Genomic DNA, 20,151 nt, shown 5'->3' with positions numbered 1-20,151 from the left:
ACAGAAGCTCCCCCAGCCTCCTCATTCCCTCTGCGAAGGACTGAGATCAAAATAACTGAGCAGAAGAACAATGAGCCTTATTTTCACTGCTCTTTTTTTAAGTATAGGTGAATGCTTCATATATTAACTCCAAAGAAATGCAATGCATTTCCAATGCTTTGGCCCCATTTTTAGAAATAAAGCAATATTTACCCCATTTGCTTCCTAGTGAATTGAGACACTTTCCTTATAAAACAGAATCAGGCTTGTGCCATCATCGGACTTCCCAACTGAACCAAGACTGCTGAGGCTCGACTGGGGCGGTCACTGCTATTGTCAACCAAGGTGAATGAAGGGTGTGGCCCTGCTCGGGTCACCATCTGGTTCTTTGTACAGGTCACTATTTCTAACAAACTTCCACAGACACTCTCAAGACCACCTTGGACCTGGAGAGAGATCACCTCTCCAGGTGGTGGGGCATGAGAGTTGGCTCAATTCAACCAGCAAGAGTGGGTTCAGGACTCTTTAAGAAGCTTTCTCAAGAGCCCACTGAAGGACTTTTGGCAGACCACTGTCTCTGCCTACAAGCCTGAGAATGCAAGTGTCCTGAGAAAGTCATCAACTTCAGATGATTGCAAGTGCTGAGTACAGGGCAGGGAGATATACACTCCCTGGTGGTGGTACCCAGAGTTCAGTTTCATTTAGGGGAAATGGCTGCTAGCAGATTAATAGGGGTTTATTTGTTCTACGGACAAGGTATTTATTGGTTTCCAATACGAACTTGAAATTCATTAAGAGTTATGAGTCTCAAGTTCCAGGCCAAGAACTTATATAAGGCTCATTTTTTTTCTCTGGTGAATTTCTTACATTGTCTGTTCTTGATCTGGCTGGAATAACCTGGATATAAAAAAGACCTCATTTTCAAATAAATCTAACAAATTTTTCAGTAGAGTCAATATCTAATGTATGTAATGTGTCTTAGTCTTTAATAGTTATTCTATGTCTAAGTACATGATTGTTGTATAAAATGCTTTAAATGTATACAGAACAAAATTGAAAATGTAAAAAAGTGCCTCTGGCAAAGTTATAACTTTAATTTGCTATTTCCATCCTATTCTGAGGTACAGTCAAGTAGTCTGTTGACTCTTTTATGGATTATTAACTGGGAAGCACAAACGGGTCATCTTTCAGCTGGGGCAGGTAAGACATAAAATTATTTCACGGGCGAAACATTTTAAAAATATATTGTCATTTACCCACTGGCACAAATGGCAATAATGTAGGTGAAAACCTTAATGTTAAACCAAAAAATGGTTAAAATATATACATAGAAGCATACATCGGATCTTCATTCATTTATCACTCCATCTCCTTCAGACCCTGTAGCCAGGACCCTGGAACCATCAAAAGTTCTCAAAATGTTTGAGGAGGTAAAATGCTTAAAATTAAAAGAAACCTTTAAAACGTATAGATACATACATGTGTATGCTCGTCTAAAAATAACTGTCTAGAGAATAGAGACTAATGTTAGCAATTAAACTAAATAGTGCTTAATTAGTCACACTATTTTTAATGTGGGATGTAGGTGCATGCTTATAGGTTTGATAAGAAATGAAGTGTCCTCTAAAAGGACCCAGGCCCTGTGACAGACTTGTATTCCAGGTGCCATCTCTGCCAGGGCTGGTGTCACTCCATTCTTCCTAAAGGTGACCATAGAAGGGGGAGGTGGGGCAGAGGAAAGGAGGGGAAAACTACAAGCTGCCATTAGAAGCTACAAGGATTCAATATTGACTCCAGAGTCTCCCACCTTAGCCTCGTTCGAACTGGGTATGGAGTTGGCCCTGGGGAGGTGAATTCCTCAGTCTCTGGAGGGGCAAGCCCTCTCGCCAGAAAAGGGCCTTAGATGCACAGTCTCTGTGCAGGAGAACAGGAAGAACTGGGAGGCATGAAGAGTGAGCTGGTCCTGGTGCCCAGGGATGGGTTATCTGATGCATGCCCTCCAACATCCCTGACAGCCATTCTTTCTATTTCTGTGATCCGGTTGGGAAACTGTAGCCCCACCCACAGCAGTTATTTCCAGTCAGCCATTCTGCCACTCCACAGGACAGGAGCTTTTGAAAAGTATTTTTTATGTTTCTTGTCCACCTTACCTTGCCGCTCACCTTGCCTGACAGGTGTTTGCTGCCAGTCTTCACCAAACGGGTCTCCTAAGTGTCTTCCCTGGTAGTAAGTTTGCTCTTTTCCTGCAAACTATAGACATATGTAAATACAAAACAAGAAAAAGTCCTCCTCTTCTTGCGTCTCCACTTTTGAAAGCCATAATACAGAAGAAGGGACTTCAGTGGCCAGTGGATTGCATCCCTGTTGTACTCAGTTTTCCCTTCATGCCTCACAGTTGGCAAGATTTGGGAAGTTAGTCTGCATGGGTGTGAAAAAGAGGCTACATCTCATTAAAACTACAGATGTTCCCTGCTTTCAGTACCCACCCCGCCACCTCCCTTCCCTAAGTGTGACCATAAATTGAATTCTCTACATACAGCCACATCACCAACATGCCTTAAAATAGATTTCAGTTAGAGACTATCTATGTGTCAGAACATAGTTCCCAGCATATACACCTATAACCATTCATTCCTGGGCAAATCCACCTTGTCGATTCCTTCTTATAGAGCTATTGACATTTGGCTTCAGTGTTATTTACCGCTTTTATTGTCATCCACATAAGGTAAATGACATCAAAAAATTCCCTTTAACAAAAAGATATCATAGAGATACCATAACTCTAGAAAGAGAATGCCTTACTAGAATTTTGAATTAGAGGGAAAATCAGGGAGATAAGTAAAACAGAAAACTTCAAAACAAACAAACAAAAAAAACCTTATGTTAAAGGCTTACATTCTTTCTATTTCCAGAGAACTCAAAGAACCCCAGGCTTTCAAAAGTCTTGAACTCTCTCTTTTCCTCATTAAGTTCACAATACAATGGGATTTGTCCTAGGATGAAGAGGGAACTTGCAGACTTGTATCTCAGGAATCACAATGGAGTTCCAAGGCATTTGACTAAACCTTGTGATGTTAAAGCAAAAGCTTCCCCTACTGTCTGCTTTATGAAATTCAAGGGGAGGAAGTTTGTGAGTTTTTCTGTCTGGATAGAACATCAGCCTGAAAATAGAGTTGAAGAAAGCAATAGGAAATGAAGTCCAGTTAGCTACCATTCAGGGAAAGAAATAAGACTCACCTGGGCTGTGTCAGGACCGTGGGGTCTGGCTTTCAGGCGAGCATCGGCAAACCCCCCTGGAGGAGGTGTCTTGCTTGGAATGCTGTTGTAATACGGGTGGTCTGAGCCATCACTCTCCTCTTCAGTCCATGGTTCATCTAGACTCTGCATTCTGTTAAAAGAGGATTTTCGAGAACTTTATCCAAAATTTGAGCTTACTGTCAAAACAAAAAAATCTAATGTTAGTAACTATAGACCCAGAAAGCAGAGTTTAGTCACTCCCCCTTCAACGATCTAGGTCTCAGGCACATATAAACAGCAGATGAATGGTTCAGCCAAATATCCCCGCCTTATTCACAGTGCTACCCTTTAGAAAATTCCAGTCTTATTTGAAACAGAAAATAACTCCTTTATTAAAAGTACATTTTAATAAGAAAAGACATAGTTTATAGGTAATGATAATCATCTTCTTGAGGTATAGACACACATTTTAGTATATCATGAAATTTACCCAAAACAAAATTAACTTTAATGGAGATTTAGTGACATCAGGGAAAATGACAGAGTAAGGACCTCTGAATTATTCTTTCCTCTGTAATGACAACAAGAAAGCTAGCAAAAAATGTTTTCATGATCAACATTTTTAGAACTCTGGAAATTAATCAGAAGTTTGTACCAATCTAGAGAGTGTTTTGGAGAAGGCAATGGCACCCCACTCCAGTACTCTTGCCTGGAAAATCCCATGGATGGAGGAGCCTGGCAGGCTGCAGTCCATGGGGTCGCACAGAGTCAGACATGACTGAAGTGACTTAGCAGCAGCAGCAGCAGCAGAGAGTGTTTATTAAACAAACAAACAAAAAAGACATAAATAGCTGTCAGGACAAGAGCTTTGTTGCATTTTAACTTGCTCTGTTGCCATCTCCAGTGTAGACTTAAAAGCCAAAATCCAGTAGTGACAGTGAAAACCAGCAGCTTAAATAGCTAGACATGGGAGGAGGCAAAAAAGCATTTAGGTTCCTGTAAATTCCTATTCCCAGAAAACAGTCATTATGACCTTTCTGTTCATTCTCTATAAGACTCCACTCCCAAAACTGTCTTTATATGACCTGATTCAGAGCTTGTCTATGGAAAACAGCTTCTTCCATAAGGTCATTTGTCAAAAACAATTAGAGGCAATTATTTAACACTATGACTCCCTGAAACAATAGATAACATTTGGCTAAAGAGTAAGCTAGTCAAAAAGCTTAAAAGAAAAAGCTAGGAAATTATAAATTTTGACATATTTCTAGGAATCTAGGCATCTACATGTATAGAACTATTTTCACATCCGGGTTGTGTGCCTGCTCAGAAAAGATGTAAAAAGGCATTAGTTCTCATCTGCACTGACCTTGAAGTTTTGCACAAGCAGAAAGTCAAAGCTAAAGCAGAGTTGTCAACTGCCTAGCCAAGTGTTGAAGGAGTTCCCCAAGATTCACACAGAGCACCTCAGCAAAAACTGGGGGACTTAGTGGTTTCAGACATTTAAATCTCTCTTTGATCATTAGCTGTCTAATAAGTGAACTGAGCAGAGTTGTCAGTGGTCATATGTAACAAAATATAGACTTGACCAAGTTGGTTTAGGAAAATCATTAAAACAAACAACCACAACAAACAGCAACAACAGCTACTCCGGTGAACACAGAAGTAATAAGAAAGTAAACAGTCATATTGTTTATATGGAGACCTTATGAGCGATCTAGATAGAGGATAAAACCAGCCTCAACATTACCTTAACAGAGAAGGCAATGGCACCCCACTCCAGTACTCTTGACTGGAAATCTCATGAACGGAGGAGCCTGGTGGGCTGCAGTCCATGGGGTCGCTAAGAGTCGGACACGACTGCTCGACTTCACTTTCACTTTTCACTTTCATGCATTGGAGGAGGAGAACCCCAGGGACAGGGGAGCCTGGTGGGCTGCCGTCTCTGGGGTCACACAGAGTCGGACACGACTGAAGCGACTTAGCAGCAGCAAGGCCTAATCCAGAGCAAGTGAATCCTATTTTCAATTTATGAGAGATGAGGACGCTGCAGAAGAAAAGCTTGAATCTAGCAGAGGTTTGTTCATGAGATTTAAGGAAAGAAGCTATTTCCATAACATCAAAGTGCAAGGCAAAGCAGCAAATGCTCCTGTATTGATAGAAACAATTGTAAGTTACTTGGAGTATCTCACTAAGATAATGGAGGTGGCTACACTAAACAACAGACTTTCAGTGTAAACAAAATAGCTTCATACTGGAAGACACCATCTAGGAATTTCAGAGCTAGAGAAAGCCAATGCCCAGCTTCAAAGCTTCAAAGAACAAACTGACTCTTGCTAGGGGCTAATGCAGTCGGTGACTTTAAGTTGAAGCCAGTACTCATTTACCATTCTGAAAATTTTAGGGCCCTTAGGAATTATGCTAAATCTACTCTGTCTATGCTCTATAAATGGATCAGCAAAGTCTGGACAACAGCATATCTATTTATAGCTTGGTTTACTGAATATTTTAAGCCCAATGTTGAGACCTATTGCTTGGAAAACAATTCCTTTCAAAATATTACTACTCATTGACAATGCACCTGGTCACCCAAGAGTTCTAATTGAGATTGATGTGGTCTTCATGCTTGCTAACACAACATTCATCCTGCAACCCCTGAATCAAGGAGTAATTTCAACTTTCAAGTCTTATAAGAAATACATTTCATAAGCCTATAGCTGTCACAAATAGTGATTCCTCTGATTGACCTGAGCAAAGTCAATTGAAAGCCTTCTAGAAAGGACTGAGCATTCTGCTGCTGCTGCTGCTGCTGCTGCTGCTGCTAAGTCGCTTCAGTCGTGCAACCCCATAGACAGCAGCCCACTAGGCTGCTTCAGTCGTGCAACCCCATAGACAGCAGCCCACTAGGCTCCCCCGTCCCTGGGATTCTCCAGGCAAGAACACTGGAGTGGGTTGCCATTTCCTTCTCCAATGCATGAAAGTGAAAAGTGAAAGTGAAGTCACTCAGTCATGTCCGACCCTTAGCGACCCCATGGACTGCAGCCTTCCAGGCTCCTCCATCCATGGGATTTTCCAGGCAAGAGTACTGGAGTGGGGTGCCATTGCCTTCTCTGCTAAGCATCCTAGATGCCATCAAAAACACTCATGATTCATGGAAAGAGGTAAAATCTTCATTCAACATTAATAGAAGTTTGGAAGAAGTTAGTTTCAACCCTCTTGGATGACTTCGAGGGGTTTAAGACTTACAGGGAAAGTCTGTGTTTACACAGAACTTTATGAGATATAAATGCCTATATAATAATAGACAATATCAAATCAACAACCTGAATTTCTGCCTTAATAAACCAGAAAATAAGAGTTAAACCCAAAGCAAGCAGAAGGAAAAACAATAAAGATTAAGGTAGAAATAAAAATAGAAAATCAGTAGAGAAAAGCAATGAAACCAAGAGTTGGTTCTTAGAAACATCAACAGTATTGACAAATCTTTAGCTAGACTGACTAAGAAAGAAGAGAGCAGACTCAAATTACCAAAATTAGGAAGAAAAGAGGAAAAACTGCTACCAGCCATACATGAATTAAAAGGATTATAAGAGAAACTATTAAAAATTATATACCAACAAACTAGATAATCTAGATGAAATGGGAAAATTCCTATGAAGACTCAATCTATCAAAAAATAACTCAAGAAGAAATAGAAAATCTGAAGATAACTGTAACAACGAGACTAAATTAGTAATCAAAATCTTGCATCCCAAGAAAAGCCCAGAATCATACGGCTTCCTGGTGAATTCTATCTAATATCTGAAGGAGAATTAATAGCAATTTTTCATAACTCCTCCAAAAAATAGAAGAGGAGGGAAGTTTTCAAACTAAATTTATGATGACAGAATTATCCAGATGCCAAAACCAAAGACAGTGCAAGAAAAAAAAAAAACTGCAGACCAATATCTTTTATGAATATGAATGGAAAAATCCTCAACAAAATACTAGCAAGCCAAAAATCCTCCAGCAAAATACAAAAAAATCATGCACCATGACTAAGTGATATTTCTCTGGTAATGCAAGGTTGTTTAAACATTCAAAATCAACTAATGTAATATATCATACCAATAAAATAAAAAAAAAAGCCAAATACTCACATCTAGACACAGAAAAATCATTTGAGAAAATCTGACAGTTTTCCATGATAAAAAACCCTCAAAAATCTTGGAATTAAAAGGCATTTTTCTCAACATGAAAAAGAGAATCTATGAAAAGTCCACAGCTAAGAACATGATTAATGGGAAAATTCTGAATATTTTCCTCCTAAGATCAGGAACATAATAAGTTTGTCCCATCTTTACACCTCTATTCATTGTACTAGAGATTCTAGCCAGGACAATTATATAATAAAAAGAAAGAAAAGGCATTCAGATTAGTAAGTCAAAATAAAACTATATTTTCTTGCGCAGGACATGATCTTGTATATAATAAATACTAAGGAATACACATACACACCCAAATTATTAGAGCTAAGTGAATAATAAAAAATAAATGAATTCAGCAAGTTTCCACAATACACAATCAGTGTATAAAGTCAATTGTATTTTTATATATTAACAATAAAAACAAAATTAACAAGAAATTTCACTTATTATAGTATCAAAAAGAATAAAAGATTTATTCTTTTGGTAGTAAAAATTATCAAAACAAGTGTAAGACTCATAATGGAAAATTACAAAACATTGTTGAAAGAAATTAAGGAATTCTAAATAAGTGGAAAGACATCCTGCATTTATGAATTGAAAGATGTAATACTGTTAAGATGGAAGTACTCCCCAAATAGGTCTATAGATTCAAGATAATTTCTATCAAAATCACAATTGTCTTCTTTGGTAAAAATAAACAAGCTATGCCATTCCTTTGAAATTGCAAGAGGCCCAGAATAGTGAACAGGGTCAAACGTTAATAAAGAAGAATGTCTTTGGAAGACACATACTACCTCACTTCAAACTAACTATAAAGCTATACTATTCAAGACTATATGGTATTGGCATAAGGATAGACACATAAATAAATCAATGGAACAGAATTAAGAGTCCATAAATAAACCCATACATTTATAGTCAATCGATTTCAACAAGGATGCCCAAACAATTTACTATGTAAAAGAACAGTCTTTTCAGCAAATGGTGCTATGATGACTGGATAGTCGTTTGTGAAAGTTGGACCCTTAAGTCACACCATATACAAAAATTAACTCAAGTGGATTAAAGATCAAAATGTAAGAGCTAAAACTTAGAAGAAAACATAGATGTAAATCCTCATGATCTTGGATTAGGCAATGGTTTCTTATACATGACACCAAAAGCAAAAGCAACCAAAGAGAAAATAAGTAAATTACTTGGACTTCATCAAAGTTAAAAACTATGGTCCTTCAAAGGACATTATTAAGAAAATGCAAGACAACACAAAAAATAAGAGAAAATATTTGCTAATTGTATGCCTGGAAAGAGACTTGTATCCAGAATATATAAAGAATTTCTACAAGTCAACAATAAAAAGACAAATAATGCAATCTTAAAAATGGGCTAAGGACCCTGCCCATCAGAGGTTCAAGACCAGCTCCACCCACAAGAGGGTAGGCACCAGTCCCTTCCACCAGGAAGCCTACACAAGCCCTTAGACAAATCTCATCCAATAGTGGGAAGATGCCAGAAGCAAGAGGAAATACAATACTGAAGCCTGTGGAAAGGAGACCACAAACACAGCAAATTATACAAAATGAGATGACAGAGAAATATGTTGCAAACAAAGGAACAAGATAGAAACCCACAAGAACAACTAACTGAAGAGGAGATAGGCAATCTACCTGAAAAAGAATTCATAGTAATGATAGTAAAGATGATCCAAAAATCTCTGAAAAAGAGTGGAGGTACAGATGAAGAATATATATAAAATGTTCAATAAAGAGCTAGAAGACTTAAAGAACAAATGAACAGAGGTGAATAATACAACAACTGAAATGAATAATAGACTAGACAGAATCAGTAGCAGAATAACTGAGGCAGAAGAACAAGTAAGTGAGCTGGAAGACAGAGTGATGGAAACCACTGTCACAGAACAGAGTAAAGAAAAAAGAATGAAAAGAAATGAAGGTACTCTCAGAGACCTCTGGGACAGTATTAAATGCACCGACATTCACACTATAGGGGTCCCAGATGGAGAACAGAAAGAGAAAGGGCTGGAGAAAATAATTGAAGATATTATAGTCAAAAACTTCCTTAACATGAGAAAGGAAACACTCACTCAAGTCCAGGAAGTGCAGAGAATCCCATACAGGGTGAAACCATGGAGGAACAAACCAAGACACATATTCATCAAACTGACAAAAGTTAAAGACAAAGAAAAAATATGAAAAGTAACAAGGGAAAAGCAACAAGTAATATACAAAGAATTCCCATAACTCTACACCAGAAGGGAGTGGCATGATGTATTTCAAGTGATGAAAGGGAAAAACCAACAACCAAGAATACTCTATCCAGAAAGGATATCATTTAGATTTGGTGGAGAAATCTAAAGCTTTACAGACAAACAAAATCTAAGAAAATTCAGCACCACTAAACCAGCTTTACAACAAATGCTAACAAACTTCTCTAGGTAGAACGAGACCAGCAACCTAAAACATGAGACTTTGTACATATGTAGACTGCTAGATCAGAACTGATGACAGCAAACAAAAACTACAATAGATACACATACAAAAAAGAAAAAGCAACTCAAACACAACACTAAAGATGGTCACCAAACCACAAGAGAAGAGAACAAAAGAAGATGTGAAGAAAAAAGAACTACAAAAACAAACCCAAAGCAGTTAAGAAAATGGCTATAGGAACATGCATATCAATAATTACATTAAATGTAAATGGATCAAATGCTTCAACCAAAAGACATAAACTGGCTGAATGGATACAAAAGCAAGACCAATATATGTGCTGTCTACAAGAGACTCACTTCAGACCTAGAAACACATACAGGCTGAAATTAAGGGAATGGAAAAAGACATTCCTTGCAAATGGAAATCAAAAGAAAGCTGGAGTAGAAATACTTACATCAGTCAAAATAGACATTAAAATAAAGACTGTTACAAAAGACAAAGGTCATTACATAATGATCAATGGATCAATCCAAGAAGATATAACAATTATAAATGTATATGTACCCAACATAGGAGCACCTCAATATATAAAGCAAATGCTAACAGACATGAAAGGGGAAATCAACAGTAACACAATAATACTGGGGAACTTTAACACCTGCATACACCAATGGACAGATCATGCAGAGAGAAAAGTAATAAAGAAATACAAGCCTCAAGTGACACGTTAGATCAGATAGACTTAATTGATATCTATAAGAAATTCCATCCAAAAGCAGCAGAATACAATTTCTTCTCAAGTGCACATGGAACATTCTCCAGGATAGATAACATTTTGGACCACAAATCAAGACTTGGTAAATTCAAGAAAATTTGAATCATATTAATCATCTTTTCTGACCACAATGCTATGAGATTAGAAATCAATTACAGTAAAAAAAAAAATTTGTTAAAAAGAAACACATGGAAATTAAACAATATGTTACTAAACAATCAACAGATCTCTGAAGAAATCAAAGAGGAAATCAAAAAACATCTAGAGACAAATGGCACCAAAAACATGACAATCCAAAATCTGTGAAATTCAGCAAAAGCAGTTCTAAGAGGGACCTTTATAGCAATACAATCTTACCTCAAGAAATGAGAAAAATCTCAAGTAAACAACCTAAATTTACACAACTAGAGAGAGAAGAAAGCAACCAGAGAGAGAAGAACAAACAAAATCTCCACAGTCCTCAAGAAGGAAAGAAGTCATAAAGATCAAAGCAGGAATAAATGATACAGAGACAAAGAAAAAATAGCAAAGATCAATGAAACTAAAAGCTGGTTCTTTGAGAAGATAATGTTGATAAACCTTTAGCTAGACTCATCAAGAAAAACAGGGAGAGGACTCGAATCAATAAAATTAGAAATGAAAAAAGGAGAAGTTACAACAGACACCACAGACACACAAAGGCCCATAAGCGACTACTGCAAGCAACTATTTGCCAGTAAAATGGACAATCTGAGAGAAATGGACAAATTCTTAGAAAGGTACAACTTTCAAAGACTGAAACATGTAGAAATAGAGAATATGAACACATGAATCACTGAAATTGAAACTGTGATTTTAAAACTTCAAACAAACAAAAGTCCAGAGCCAGATGGCTTCACAGATGAATTCTATCAAACATCTAGAAAAGAGTTAAAACCTATCCTTCTCAAACTATTCCAAAAAATTATAGAGGAAGGAATACTCTCAAGGCCACTCTACAAGTGGCCATTCTACAAGGCCACTATCTCCCTGATACCAAAACTCAACAAAGATCCCACACACAAAAAGGAAATTTACAGGCCAATATCATTGATGAACAAAGACACAAAAATCCTCAACAAAATACTTAGAAACTGAATCCAGCAATACATTAAAAGGATCATACACATGATTAAGTGGTATTTATCCTGGGGATGCAAGAATTCTTCAACATATGTAAATCAATCAATATAATACACCATACTAATGAACTGAAGAATAACAACTATATGATCATCTTAACAGAGATAGAGAAAGCTTTTGACAAAATTCAACACCATTTATGAGAAAAACTCTCCAGAAAGTAAGCATAAAGATAATATAACATAATAAAGGCCATATATGAAAACCCACAGCAAATATCATTCTCAACAGTGAAAAATTTGAAAGGATTTTCTCTAAGATCAGGAATAAGACAAGGATGTGCAGTCTTGCCACTTTTATTCAACACAGTTTTGTGAGTCCTAGCCACAGCAATCAGAGGGAAAAAAAAGAGAAATTAAAGAATTCAAACTGGAAAACAAGAAGTAAATTTGTCACTGTTTGCAAATGACATGATACTATACATAGAAAGTCCTAAAGATGTTACCAGAACAGAATTTGGTAAAGTTGCAGGATACAAAATTAATATACAAAAATCTCTTGCATTCCAATACACTAACAACAAAAGATCAGAGAAACTAAGGAAACAACCCCATTTACCACTGTATCAGAAAGAATAAAATACCTAGGAATAAACCTTAAGGAGGCAAAAGACCTATACTCAGAGAACTATAAGATACTGATGAAAGAAATTAAAGATAATGTAAACAGAAGGAGAAATATACCACATTCTTAGATTGGAAGAATCAACATTGTCAAAATGACTATACTACCCAAAGTAATCAGCAGATTCAATGAAACTTCTATCAAATTACCAATAACATTTTTCACAGAATTACAGCAAGAAAAATTTTACAATTTGTATGGAAACACAAAAGACACTGAAGAGCCAAGACAATCTTGAGAAAGAAAAAATAGAGCTGGGGGAATGAGTCTCTCTGACTTCAGACTATACTACCAAGCTACAGTAAGCAAAACAAAAACAGAAATATAAATCAGTGGAACAGGAAAGAAAGTCCAGAGATAAACTTAGACACCTATGGTCACCTATTCTGTGACCAAGGAGGGAAGAATATATAATGAAGAAAAGACAGTGTCCTCAATAAGTGAGCTGGGAAAACAGGACAACTACATGTAAAAGGATGAAATTAGAACATGCTCATATACAAATTCAAAATGGATTAAAGACCTACATGAAAGACCAGACACTATAAAATGCTTACAGGAAAACATCGGCAGAACACTTTCTGACATAAATCACAGCAAGATCTTTTTTGGTTAATCTCCAAGATTAACAAAAATAAAAATAAACAAATGGAACCTAAATAAACTTAAAAGCTTTTGCACAGCAAAAGACATCATCAACAAAATGAAAAGAAAACCCATAGAATTGGAGAAAATATTTTCAAACACAGCAACCAACAAGAGATTAATCTAAAATATGTAAACAGCTCATGCAGCTCATTATAAAGAACAAACAACCCAATCAAAAATGGGCGGAAGATCTAAAAAGACATTTCTCCAAAGAAGACATCCAGATGGTCAAAAATCACACAAAAAGATGCTCAATATCACTAATTATTAGAGAAATACAAATCAAAACTACAATGAGGTATTACCTCACACTAGTCAAAATGGCCATCATCAAAAAATCTACAAACAATAAATGCTGGAGAGGGTGTGCAGAAAAGGGAACTCTCCTCCACCACTGGTGGGAATGTAAATTGGTACAGCCACAATGGAGAACACTATGGATGTTCCTTACAAAACTAAAAATAGAGCTACCATGTGATCCAGCAATCTCACTGATAGGCATAGATCCAGAGAAAAATCATAATTTGAAATAATACATGCACCCCAATGTTCATTGCAGCACTATTTACAATAGCCAGGACATGGGATCAACCTAAATGTCCACTGACAGAAGAATGGATAAATAAGATGTGGCACATATATGCAATGGAATATTACTCAGCACTGAGTAAAGTAAGTCAGACACAGAAAGATAAATATCATATGATGGGATTTGTTAGGTTTCCATACATGGGAATCTAACAAATAAATGGTACAAATTAACCTATTTATGAAACAAATTGTCACAGATGCAGAAAACGTTCTTATGGTTACTGGGGGGGAAAAGGAAGGGAGGGATAAACTGTAAGATTGAAACTAACATATGCACACTACTGTATATGAAATAGATAACTAACAAGAACCTACTGTATAGCTCAGGGAACTCTATTCAGTACTCTATAATGACCTATATGGGAAAAGAATCTAAAAAAATAAAACAGTGTATATATGTATATATATAACTGACTCACATTGTTGTATAGCAGAACGTAACACGGAACTGTAAATCAACTACAATTTTTAAAATAGTCTATGGATTTGAGCAGACATCTCTCCAAATAAGACATACAAATAGCCAATAAGCACATGGAAAGATGCTTGACATCAATAGTCATCAAGAAAATGCAAATCAAAATCACAGAAACCACTTTGTACTCATTAGCATAGCTAAAATCAAAATGATGGACAATAACAAATATCAGTGAAACTGAAACTCATACATTCTGGTGAAAATATAAAATGGTACAACCCCTTTGGAAATCAGTTTGGCAGTTTCTAAAACTTTAGCACAGAGTTACCATATGACTAGGCAATTCTATTCCTAGTTATATACCCAAGAGTATTGAAACATCTGTTCACAAGAATTTGTACACATGTTCACAGCAGCACAATTCATGAGAACTAAAAGGTAAAAACAACCCTAATATCCATAAACCAAGGAATGAATAAACAAAAGGTAACAAATGTATGCAAAAGAATATTATTCAAACCTAAAAATGCCATACTCATACATGCTACAACATAGCTTAACCTTGAAAACAATCCAATAAGTGAAAGAACTCAAGCATATATTGTATGATTCCATTCATATAAAATATCCAGAACTGGCAAATCAATGAAGACAGAAAGTAGAGCAATGATTGTCTGGGGAGAGAGGATTGCAAGTTGGGGAATTAACTGCTAATAAGTGTGGAGTTTCTTGCTGGGGTGATGAAAATGTTCTGGAATTATTTAGGAACAATAATTATACAGTCTCTGACAGTACTAAATACTACAGAACTATATATTCCAAAAGGAATGAATTTTCATCATAAATTATATATCAAAACTTTTTTTTAATAATAAAAAGAGATTTGACTACATTTGAATTCTTTTTCATTGTCTTCTCTGGTTTTCTGTTGAAAATGACCCTGGATTTTGGCAAGAAAAATCAGAGGAAAAATCTTCTAAGGAAAATCAGACCATACCAAAAATTCCATTCATTTAAAAGTACTATTTTTGATTTCCAGTTGGAGATGGGTGATGATTCCAGATACAGAGTCTGTCTCCCAATAATTAATACGATGAGCAAAAAATAATTCATGAATAATAGTAAAGTCATCCAACCACCAGCAGCAAGAGAAGAGAGAGGAAGCCATGTGCACCAACCTGAAACTTTGAGATGCTGGGGCAGCGTACTGGGCCCTAATGCCACCACACTCACTCCACACTCATCTGTCCCCAACTCTACTCTAAGGAATGTGGACAAAGAAGCTGATTATACCAAATTCTCACACTTGCAGCTCATTCCCAATTTGAAGAGAGATGGCCTGAGCAAGCAAGAAGTAAACCCAAGGAGAACTGCTCACAAACAGAACCTCCTGTCTTGCTGGCCTCTGGGAAATCTAGAAGGAAAATGGGCCAGTGACTTCTGCAGTCCAAGGTCTCTGGAAAAGGGTGGGGAGGGGGCAAAGAGTGTGGCAGCTGGAGGCAAGATGTGCTCTCTCATGGCCCCAGCAGGGCCAGAAGGTGGCACGTTCCCACCTGATGGGTCTCAGACCGGCTCAGTGGACACAAGCAGCTTGTCAGACCAGATGAGAATGATGCCAAGGAACACAGGACCCCTGGTTGATGCTCTGCTTTAGAAATTTTATACCATTACTTGCATATTGGATTCAAAGTTTTCTCAATAGATAAGATCTCTCTACTTCATTTTCTTTCCCCAAAACTTCTTCAAATTTTATTATATAGAAACATGTAAGGACTTCATACCTTAAGTATATGCCCAGAGAAGCATGTAGTTCAATTAACTCTCCCCACTCATTTTTGTACATACTCATTTAATAGTATTTATTTGACTTTTATGTAACATTTTGAAAGTACAGAAAAGCTAAATTAATATAAAAGACACCTACACATCCACCACTGAGATTAAACAAGTGTGAACATTTTGCTATATTTGATTCCTTTCTTTTCAAAGAAATAAAATTTGTCAGACTCACATTGGATGAATAAGTATGTGATATTAACAGTAAAATGTTAATAGTAGAATCTAGGTGGTTGGTTGTACAGGTGTTCACTGCAAAATTCTTCTTACATACTGGAATACTGTTCTTATAAAATGTTAGGGAAGAGATACACTTAACAAAACCAGTCATAGCCCACCCTAAGCCCCTGTCAGTTTCCCAGGTGGCTTAGTAGTAAATAATCTGCCTGTCAATATAGGATACATAGGTGACGTGAGTTCAGTCCCTGAGTCGGGAAGACCCCCTGAAGGAGGAAATGGCAACCCACTTCCGTCTTCTGGCCTGGAGAATCCCATGGACAGAGGAGCCTGGTGGTCTACAGTCTATGGGGTCACAAAGAGTGGGACACGACTTAGCACGCATGCACCTAGATCCTATGTACAAAAATTAGGGCTTCCCAGGTGACACAGTGGTAAATAATCTGCTTGCCAATGCAGGAGATGCAAGAGACATGGGTTCCATGCGTGGGTCAGAAAGATCATCTAGAGTAGGAAATGGCAAATCACTCCAGTATTCTTCCCTGGGAAACTCCATGGACAGAGGAGCCTGGTGGGCTACAGCCCATGGCGTTGCAAAGAGTTGGACATGACTGAACATGCATGCATACATGTCCCTGTCATCCTCAAATGTCCTAGAGTTGGTATGTAATATTCTTGCATGTTTTTATACTCTTTATACACATGCATTTATCCATAAGCTACATGTACAGTCATTTATGTGTTTTTAAAATTTTCATAAATGGTTCCTATCCTTTTTTACTTCATTTAAAATGTTGAGATTCATTTTTATAATACACATATACTGATGAATTCTGTTTAATGACTATATTCCATTATAGTATAAAATTTAGAACTTTGTTCACCCACTGTCCTGCCAAAGGCTATAGGGTCCCCACTACTTTCTAACTCCTTTCCAAACGGCTTATATGAGTTTGCAGAAGTCCTTGTCAACCAGGAAAAATGGGGCTTTCATAGGCACCCCCAGAATGAATACCTTAAAAGAAATTTTCCAGTGGATGAAAAAAAATTTAAAATCTCTTTCAAGAAAGATGAAGACTTCAGAGAGATAATGAAGACAGAGGAGTATAATGCCTTTACAACTAAGTCTGGAATATGGCCATAGAAGTTGGAGGAAAAGTAAGTTCAGGAGAAATTAACCTTTATTGACAGTTAACACACCATTGTAATAAGCTTTCAGTAGAAGTGACTGAATGACCAATATGCCTCATTACTTTCTTTTTAGTGCTGCATGGAATATTCTTATCTCCTAAGGAAACTCAAGAGTAGACACTGAACATTTTTTATAAAAACTAAACATCTCATAATTCCTGTTTACATTTACTTTTCATTTAATGTTTAAATGAAACATTTAACCCCAGATCTAGACCTTTTAGAACACACCAAAAAAAGAGTTTATTTTCATCATAGGGGACTGGAACGCAAAAGTAGGAAGTCAAGAGATACCTGGAGTAACAGGCAAGTTTGGGCTTGGAGTACAAAATGAAGCAGGGAAAAGGCTAAGAAAGTTTTGCCAAGACAGCATACTGGTCATAGCAAACACCTTCTTCCAACAACACAAGGGACAAGTCTACACATGGACATCACCAGGTGTTCAAAACCAAAATCAGATTGCTTATAGTCTTTGCAGACAAAGATGGAGAAGCTCTATACAGTCAGCAAAAACAAAACCAGGAACTGACTGTGGCTCAGATCATGAACTCCTTATTGCCAAATGCAGACTTAAATTGAAAAAAGTAGGGAAAAAACACTAGACCATTCAGGTATGACCTAAATTAAATAAATCCCTTACAATTATACAGTGAAAGTGACAAATAGATTCAAGGGATTAGATCTGATAGATAGAGTGCCTGAAGAACTATGGACAGAGGTTTGTAACATTGTACTGGAGGCAGTGATCAAAACCATCCCCAAGAAGAAATGCAAAAAGGCAAAATGGTTATCTGAGGAGGCCTTACAAATAGCTGAGGAAAGAAGAGAAGTGAAAGGCAAAGGAGAAAAGGAAAGATACATCCATCTGAATGCAGAGTTCCAAAGAACAGCAAGGAGAACTAAGAAAGCCTTCCTCAGCGATCAATGCAAAGAAATAGAGGAAAACAACAGAATAGGAAAGACTAGAGATCTCTTCAAGAAAATCAGAGATACCAAGGGAACATTTCATGCAAAGATGTGCTCAATAAAGGACAGAAATGTATAGACCTAACAGAAGAAGAAGATATTAAGAAGAAGTGGCAAGAATACACAGAAGAACTATACAAAAAATATCTTCATGACCCAGATAGCTATGATGGTGTGATCACTCACCTAGAACCAGACATCCTGGAGTGAGAAGTCAAGTGAGCCTTAGGAAGCATCAGTATGAACAAAACTAGTGGAGGTGATGGAATTCCAGCTGAGCTATTTCAAATCCTAAAAGATGATGCTGTGAAAGTGATGCACTCAATATGCCAACAAATTTGGAAAACTCAGCAGTGGCCACAGGACTGGAAAAGGTCAGTTTCCATTCCAGTCCCAAAGAAAGGCAATGCCAAAGAATGCTCAAACTACCACACAATTGCACTCATCTCACAGGCTAGCAAAGTAATACTCAAAATTCTCCAAGCTAGGCTTTAACAGCATGTGAACTGAGAACCTCCAGATGTTCAAGGTGGATTTAGAAAAGGCAGAGGAACCAGAGATCAAATTGCTAACATCCACTGGATCATCAAAAAAGCAAGAGAGTTCCAGAAAAACATCTACATTTATTTCATTGACTATGCTAAAGCCTTTCACTGTGTGAATCATTACAAACTGTGGAAAATTCTTAAAGAGATGGGAATACCAGATGACCTTACCTGCCTCCTGAGAAATCTGTATGCAGGTCAGGAAGCAACAGTTAGAACTGGACATGGAACAACAGACTGATTCCAAATTGGGTAAGGAGTACATCAAAGCTGTATATTGTCACCTTGCTAATTTATCTTATATGCAGAGTACATAATGCAAAATGCCAGGCTGGATGAAGCACAAGCTGGAATCAAGATTGCTGGGAGAAATATCAATAACCTCAGATATGCAGATGACACCACCCTTATGGCAGAAAATGAAGAGAAACTAAAGAGCCAGAAGACAGTGAAAAAGCTGCCTTAAAACTCAACATTCAAAAAACTAAGATCATGGCATCCAGTCCCATCACTTCATGGCAAATATATAGGGAAACAGTGGAAACAATGACAGACTTCAATTTCTTGGGCTCCAAAATCACTGCAGATGGTGACTGCAGCCATGAAATTAAAAGACATTTGCTCCTTGGAAGAAAAGCTATGACCAACCCAGACAGCATATTAAAAAGCAGAGATATTACTTTGCCAACAAAGTTTCATACAGTCAAAGCTATGTTTTTTCCAGTAGTCATATATGGATGTGACAGTTGGACTATAAAGAAAGCTGAGCACCAAAGAATTGATGCTTTTAAACTGTGGTGTTGGAGAAGACTCTTGAGAGCGCCTTGGACTGCAAGGAGATCCAACCAGTCCATCCTAAAGGAAATCAGTCCTGAATATTCATTGGAAAGACTGATGCTGAAGCTGAAACTCCAATACTTTGGCCACCTGATGGGAAGAACTAACTCATTGGAAAACACCATGATGCTGGGAAAGATTGAAGGCAGGAGAAGAACAGGATGACAGAGGATGAGATGGTTGGATGGCATCACCAACTCGATGGACCTGAGTTTGAGCAAGCTCCAGGAGTTGGTGATGGACGGGGAAGCTTAGCATGCTGCAGTCCATAGGGTCACAAAGGGTCAGACATGACTGAGCAACTGAGCTGAACTGAACTGAACTTAATGTTTAAAATATTGCAAGCTTCTATTATTCCTATTTTACAGAGAAAACTTATTGTTCAGTCAGTAAGTTGTGTCCAACTCTTTGTGATGCCCAGGCACTGCAGCCCGCCATGCTTCCCTGCCCTTCACTGTCTCCTGGAGTTGGCTCAAACTCATTTCCATTGAGTTGGTGATGCCACCCACCATCTCATCCTCTGTCACCCACT

The 20,151-nt window shown here is 37.4% G+C and overlaps 1 protein-coding gene across 1 annotated transcript in view; it reads right to left on the bottom strand.

Annotated features, from left to right (window-relative positions):
- The window catches only part of SHC3 (SHC (Src homology 2 domain containing) transforming protein 3), a 183,825-nt gene that overhangs the window by 25,399 nt on the left and 138,275 nt on the right, over positions 1-20,151 (bottom strand). The window contains exons 8-9 of the mRNA XM_010844831.1: positions 3,217-3,367; positions 2,142-2,229 (exon numbers count right to left, since the gene is read on the bottom strand). Of these exons, the coding sequence (XP_010843133.1) occupies positions 2,142-2,229; positions 3,217-3,367 (239 nt within the window). The remainder of the gene's footprint in view (positions 1-2,141; positions 2,230-3,216; positions 3,368-20,151) is intronic.

Source organism: Bison bison, unplaced genomic scaffold (genome assembly GCF_000754665.1).
Source record: "Bison bison bison isolate TAMUID 2011002044 unplaced genomic scaffold, Bison_UMD1.0 scf7180017864209, whole genome shotgun sequence".
NCBI classification, from domain to species: domain Eukaryota; kingdom Metazoa; phylum Chordata; class Mammalia; order Artiodactyla; family Bovidae; genus Bison; species Bison bison.
The sequence above is the reverse complement of the archived record's forward strand: the minus strand, read 5'-3'. Positions and strand labels throughout refer to the sequence as shown.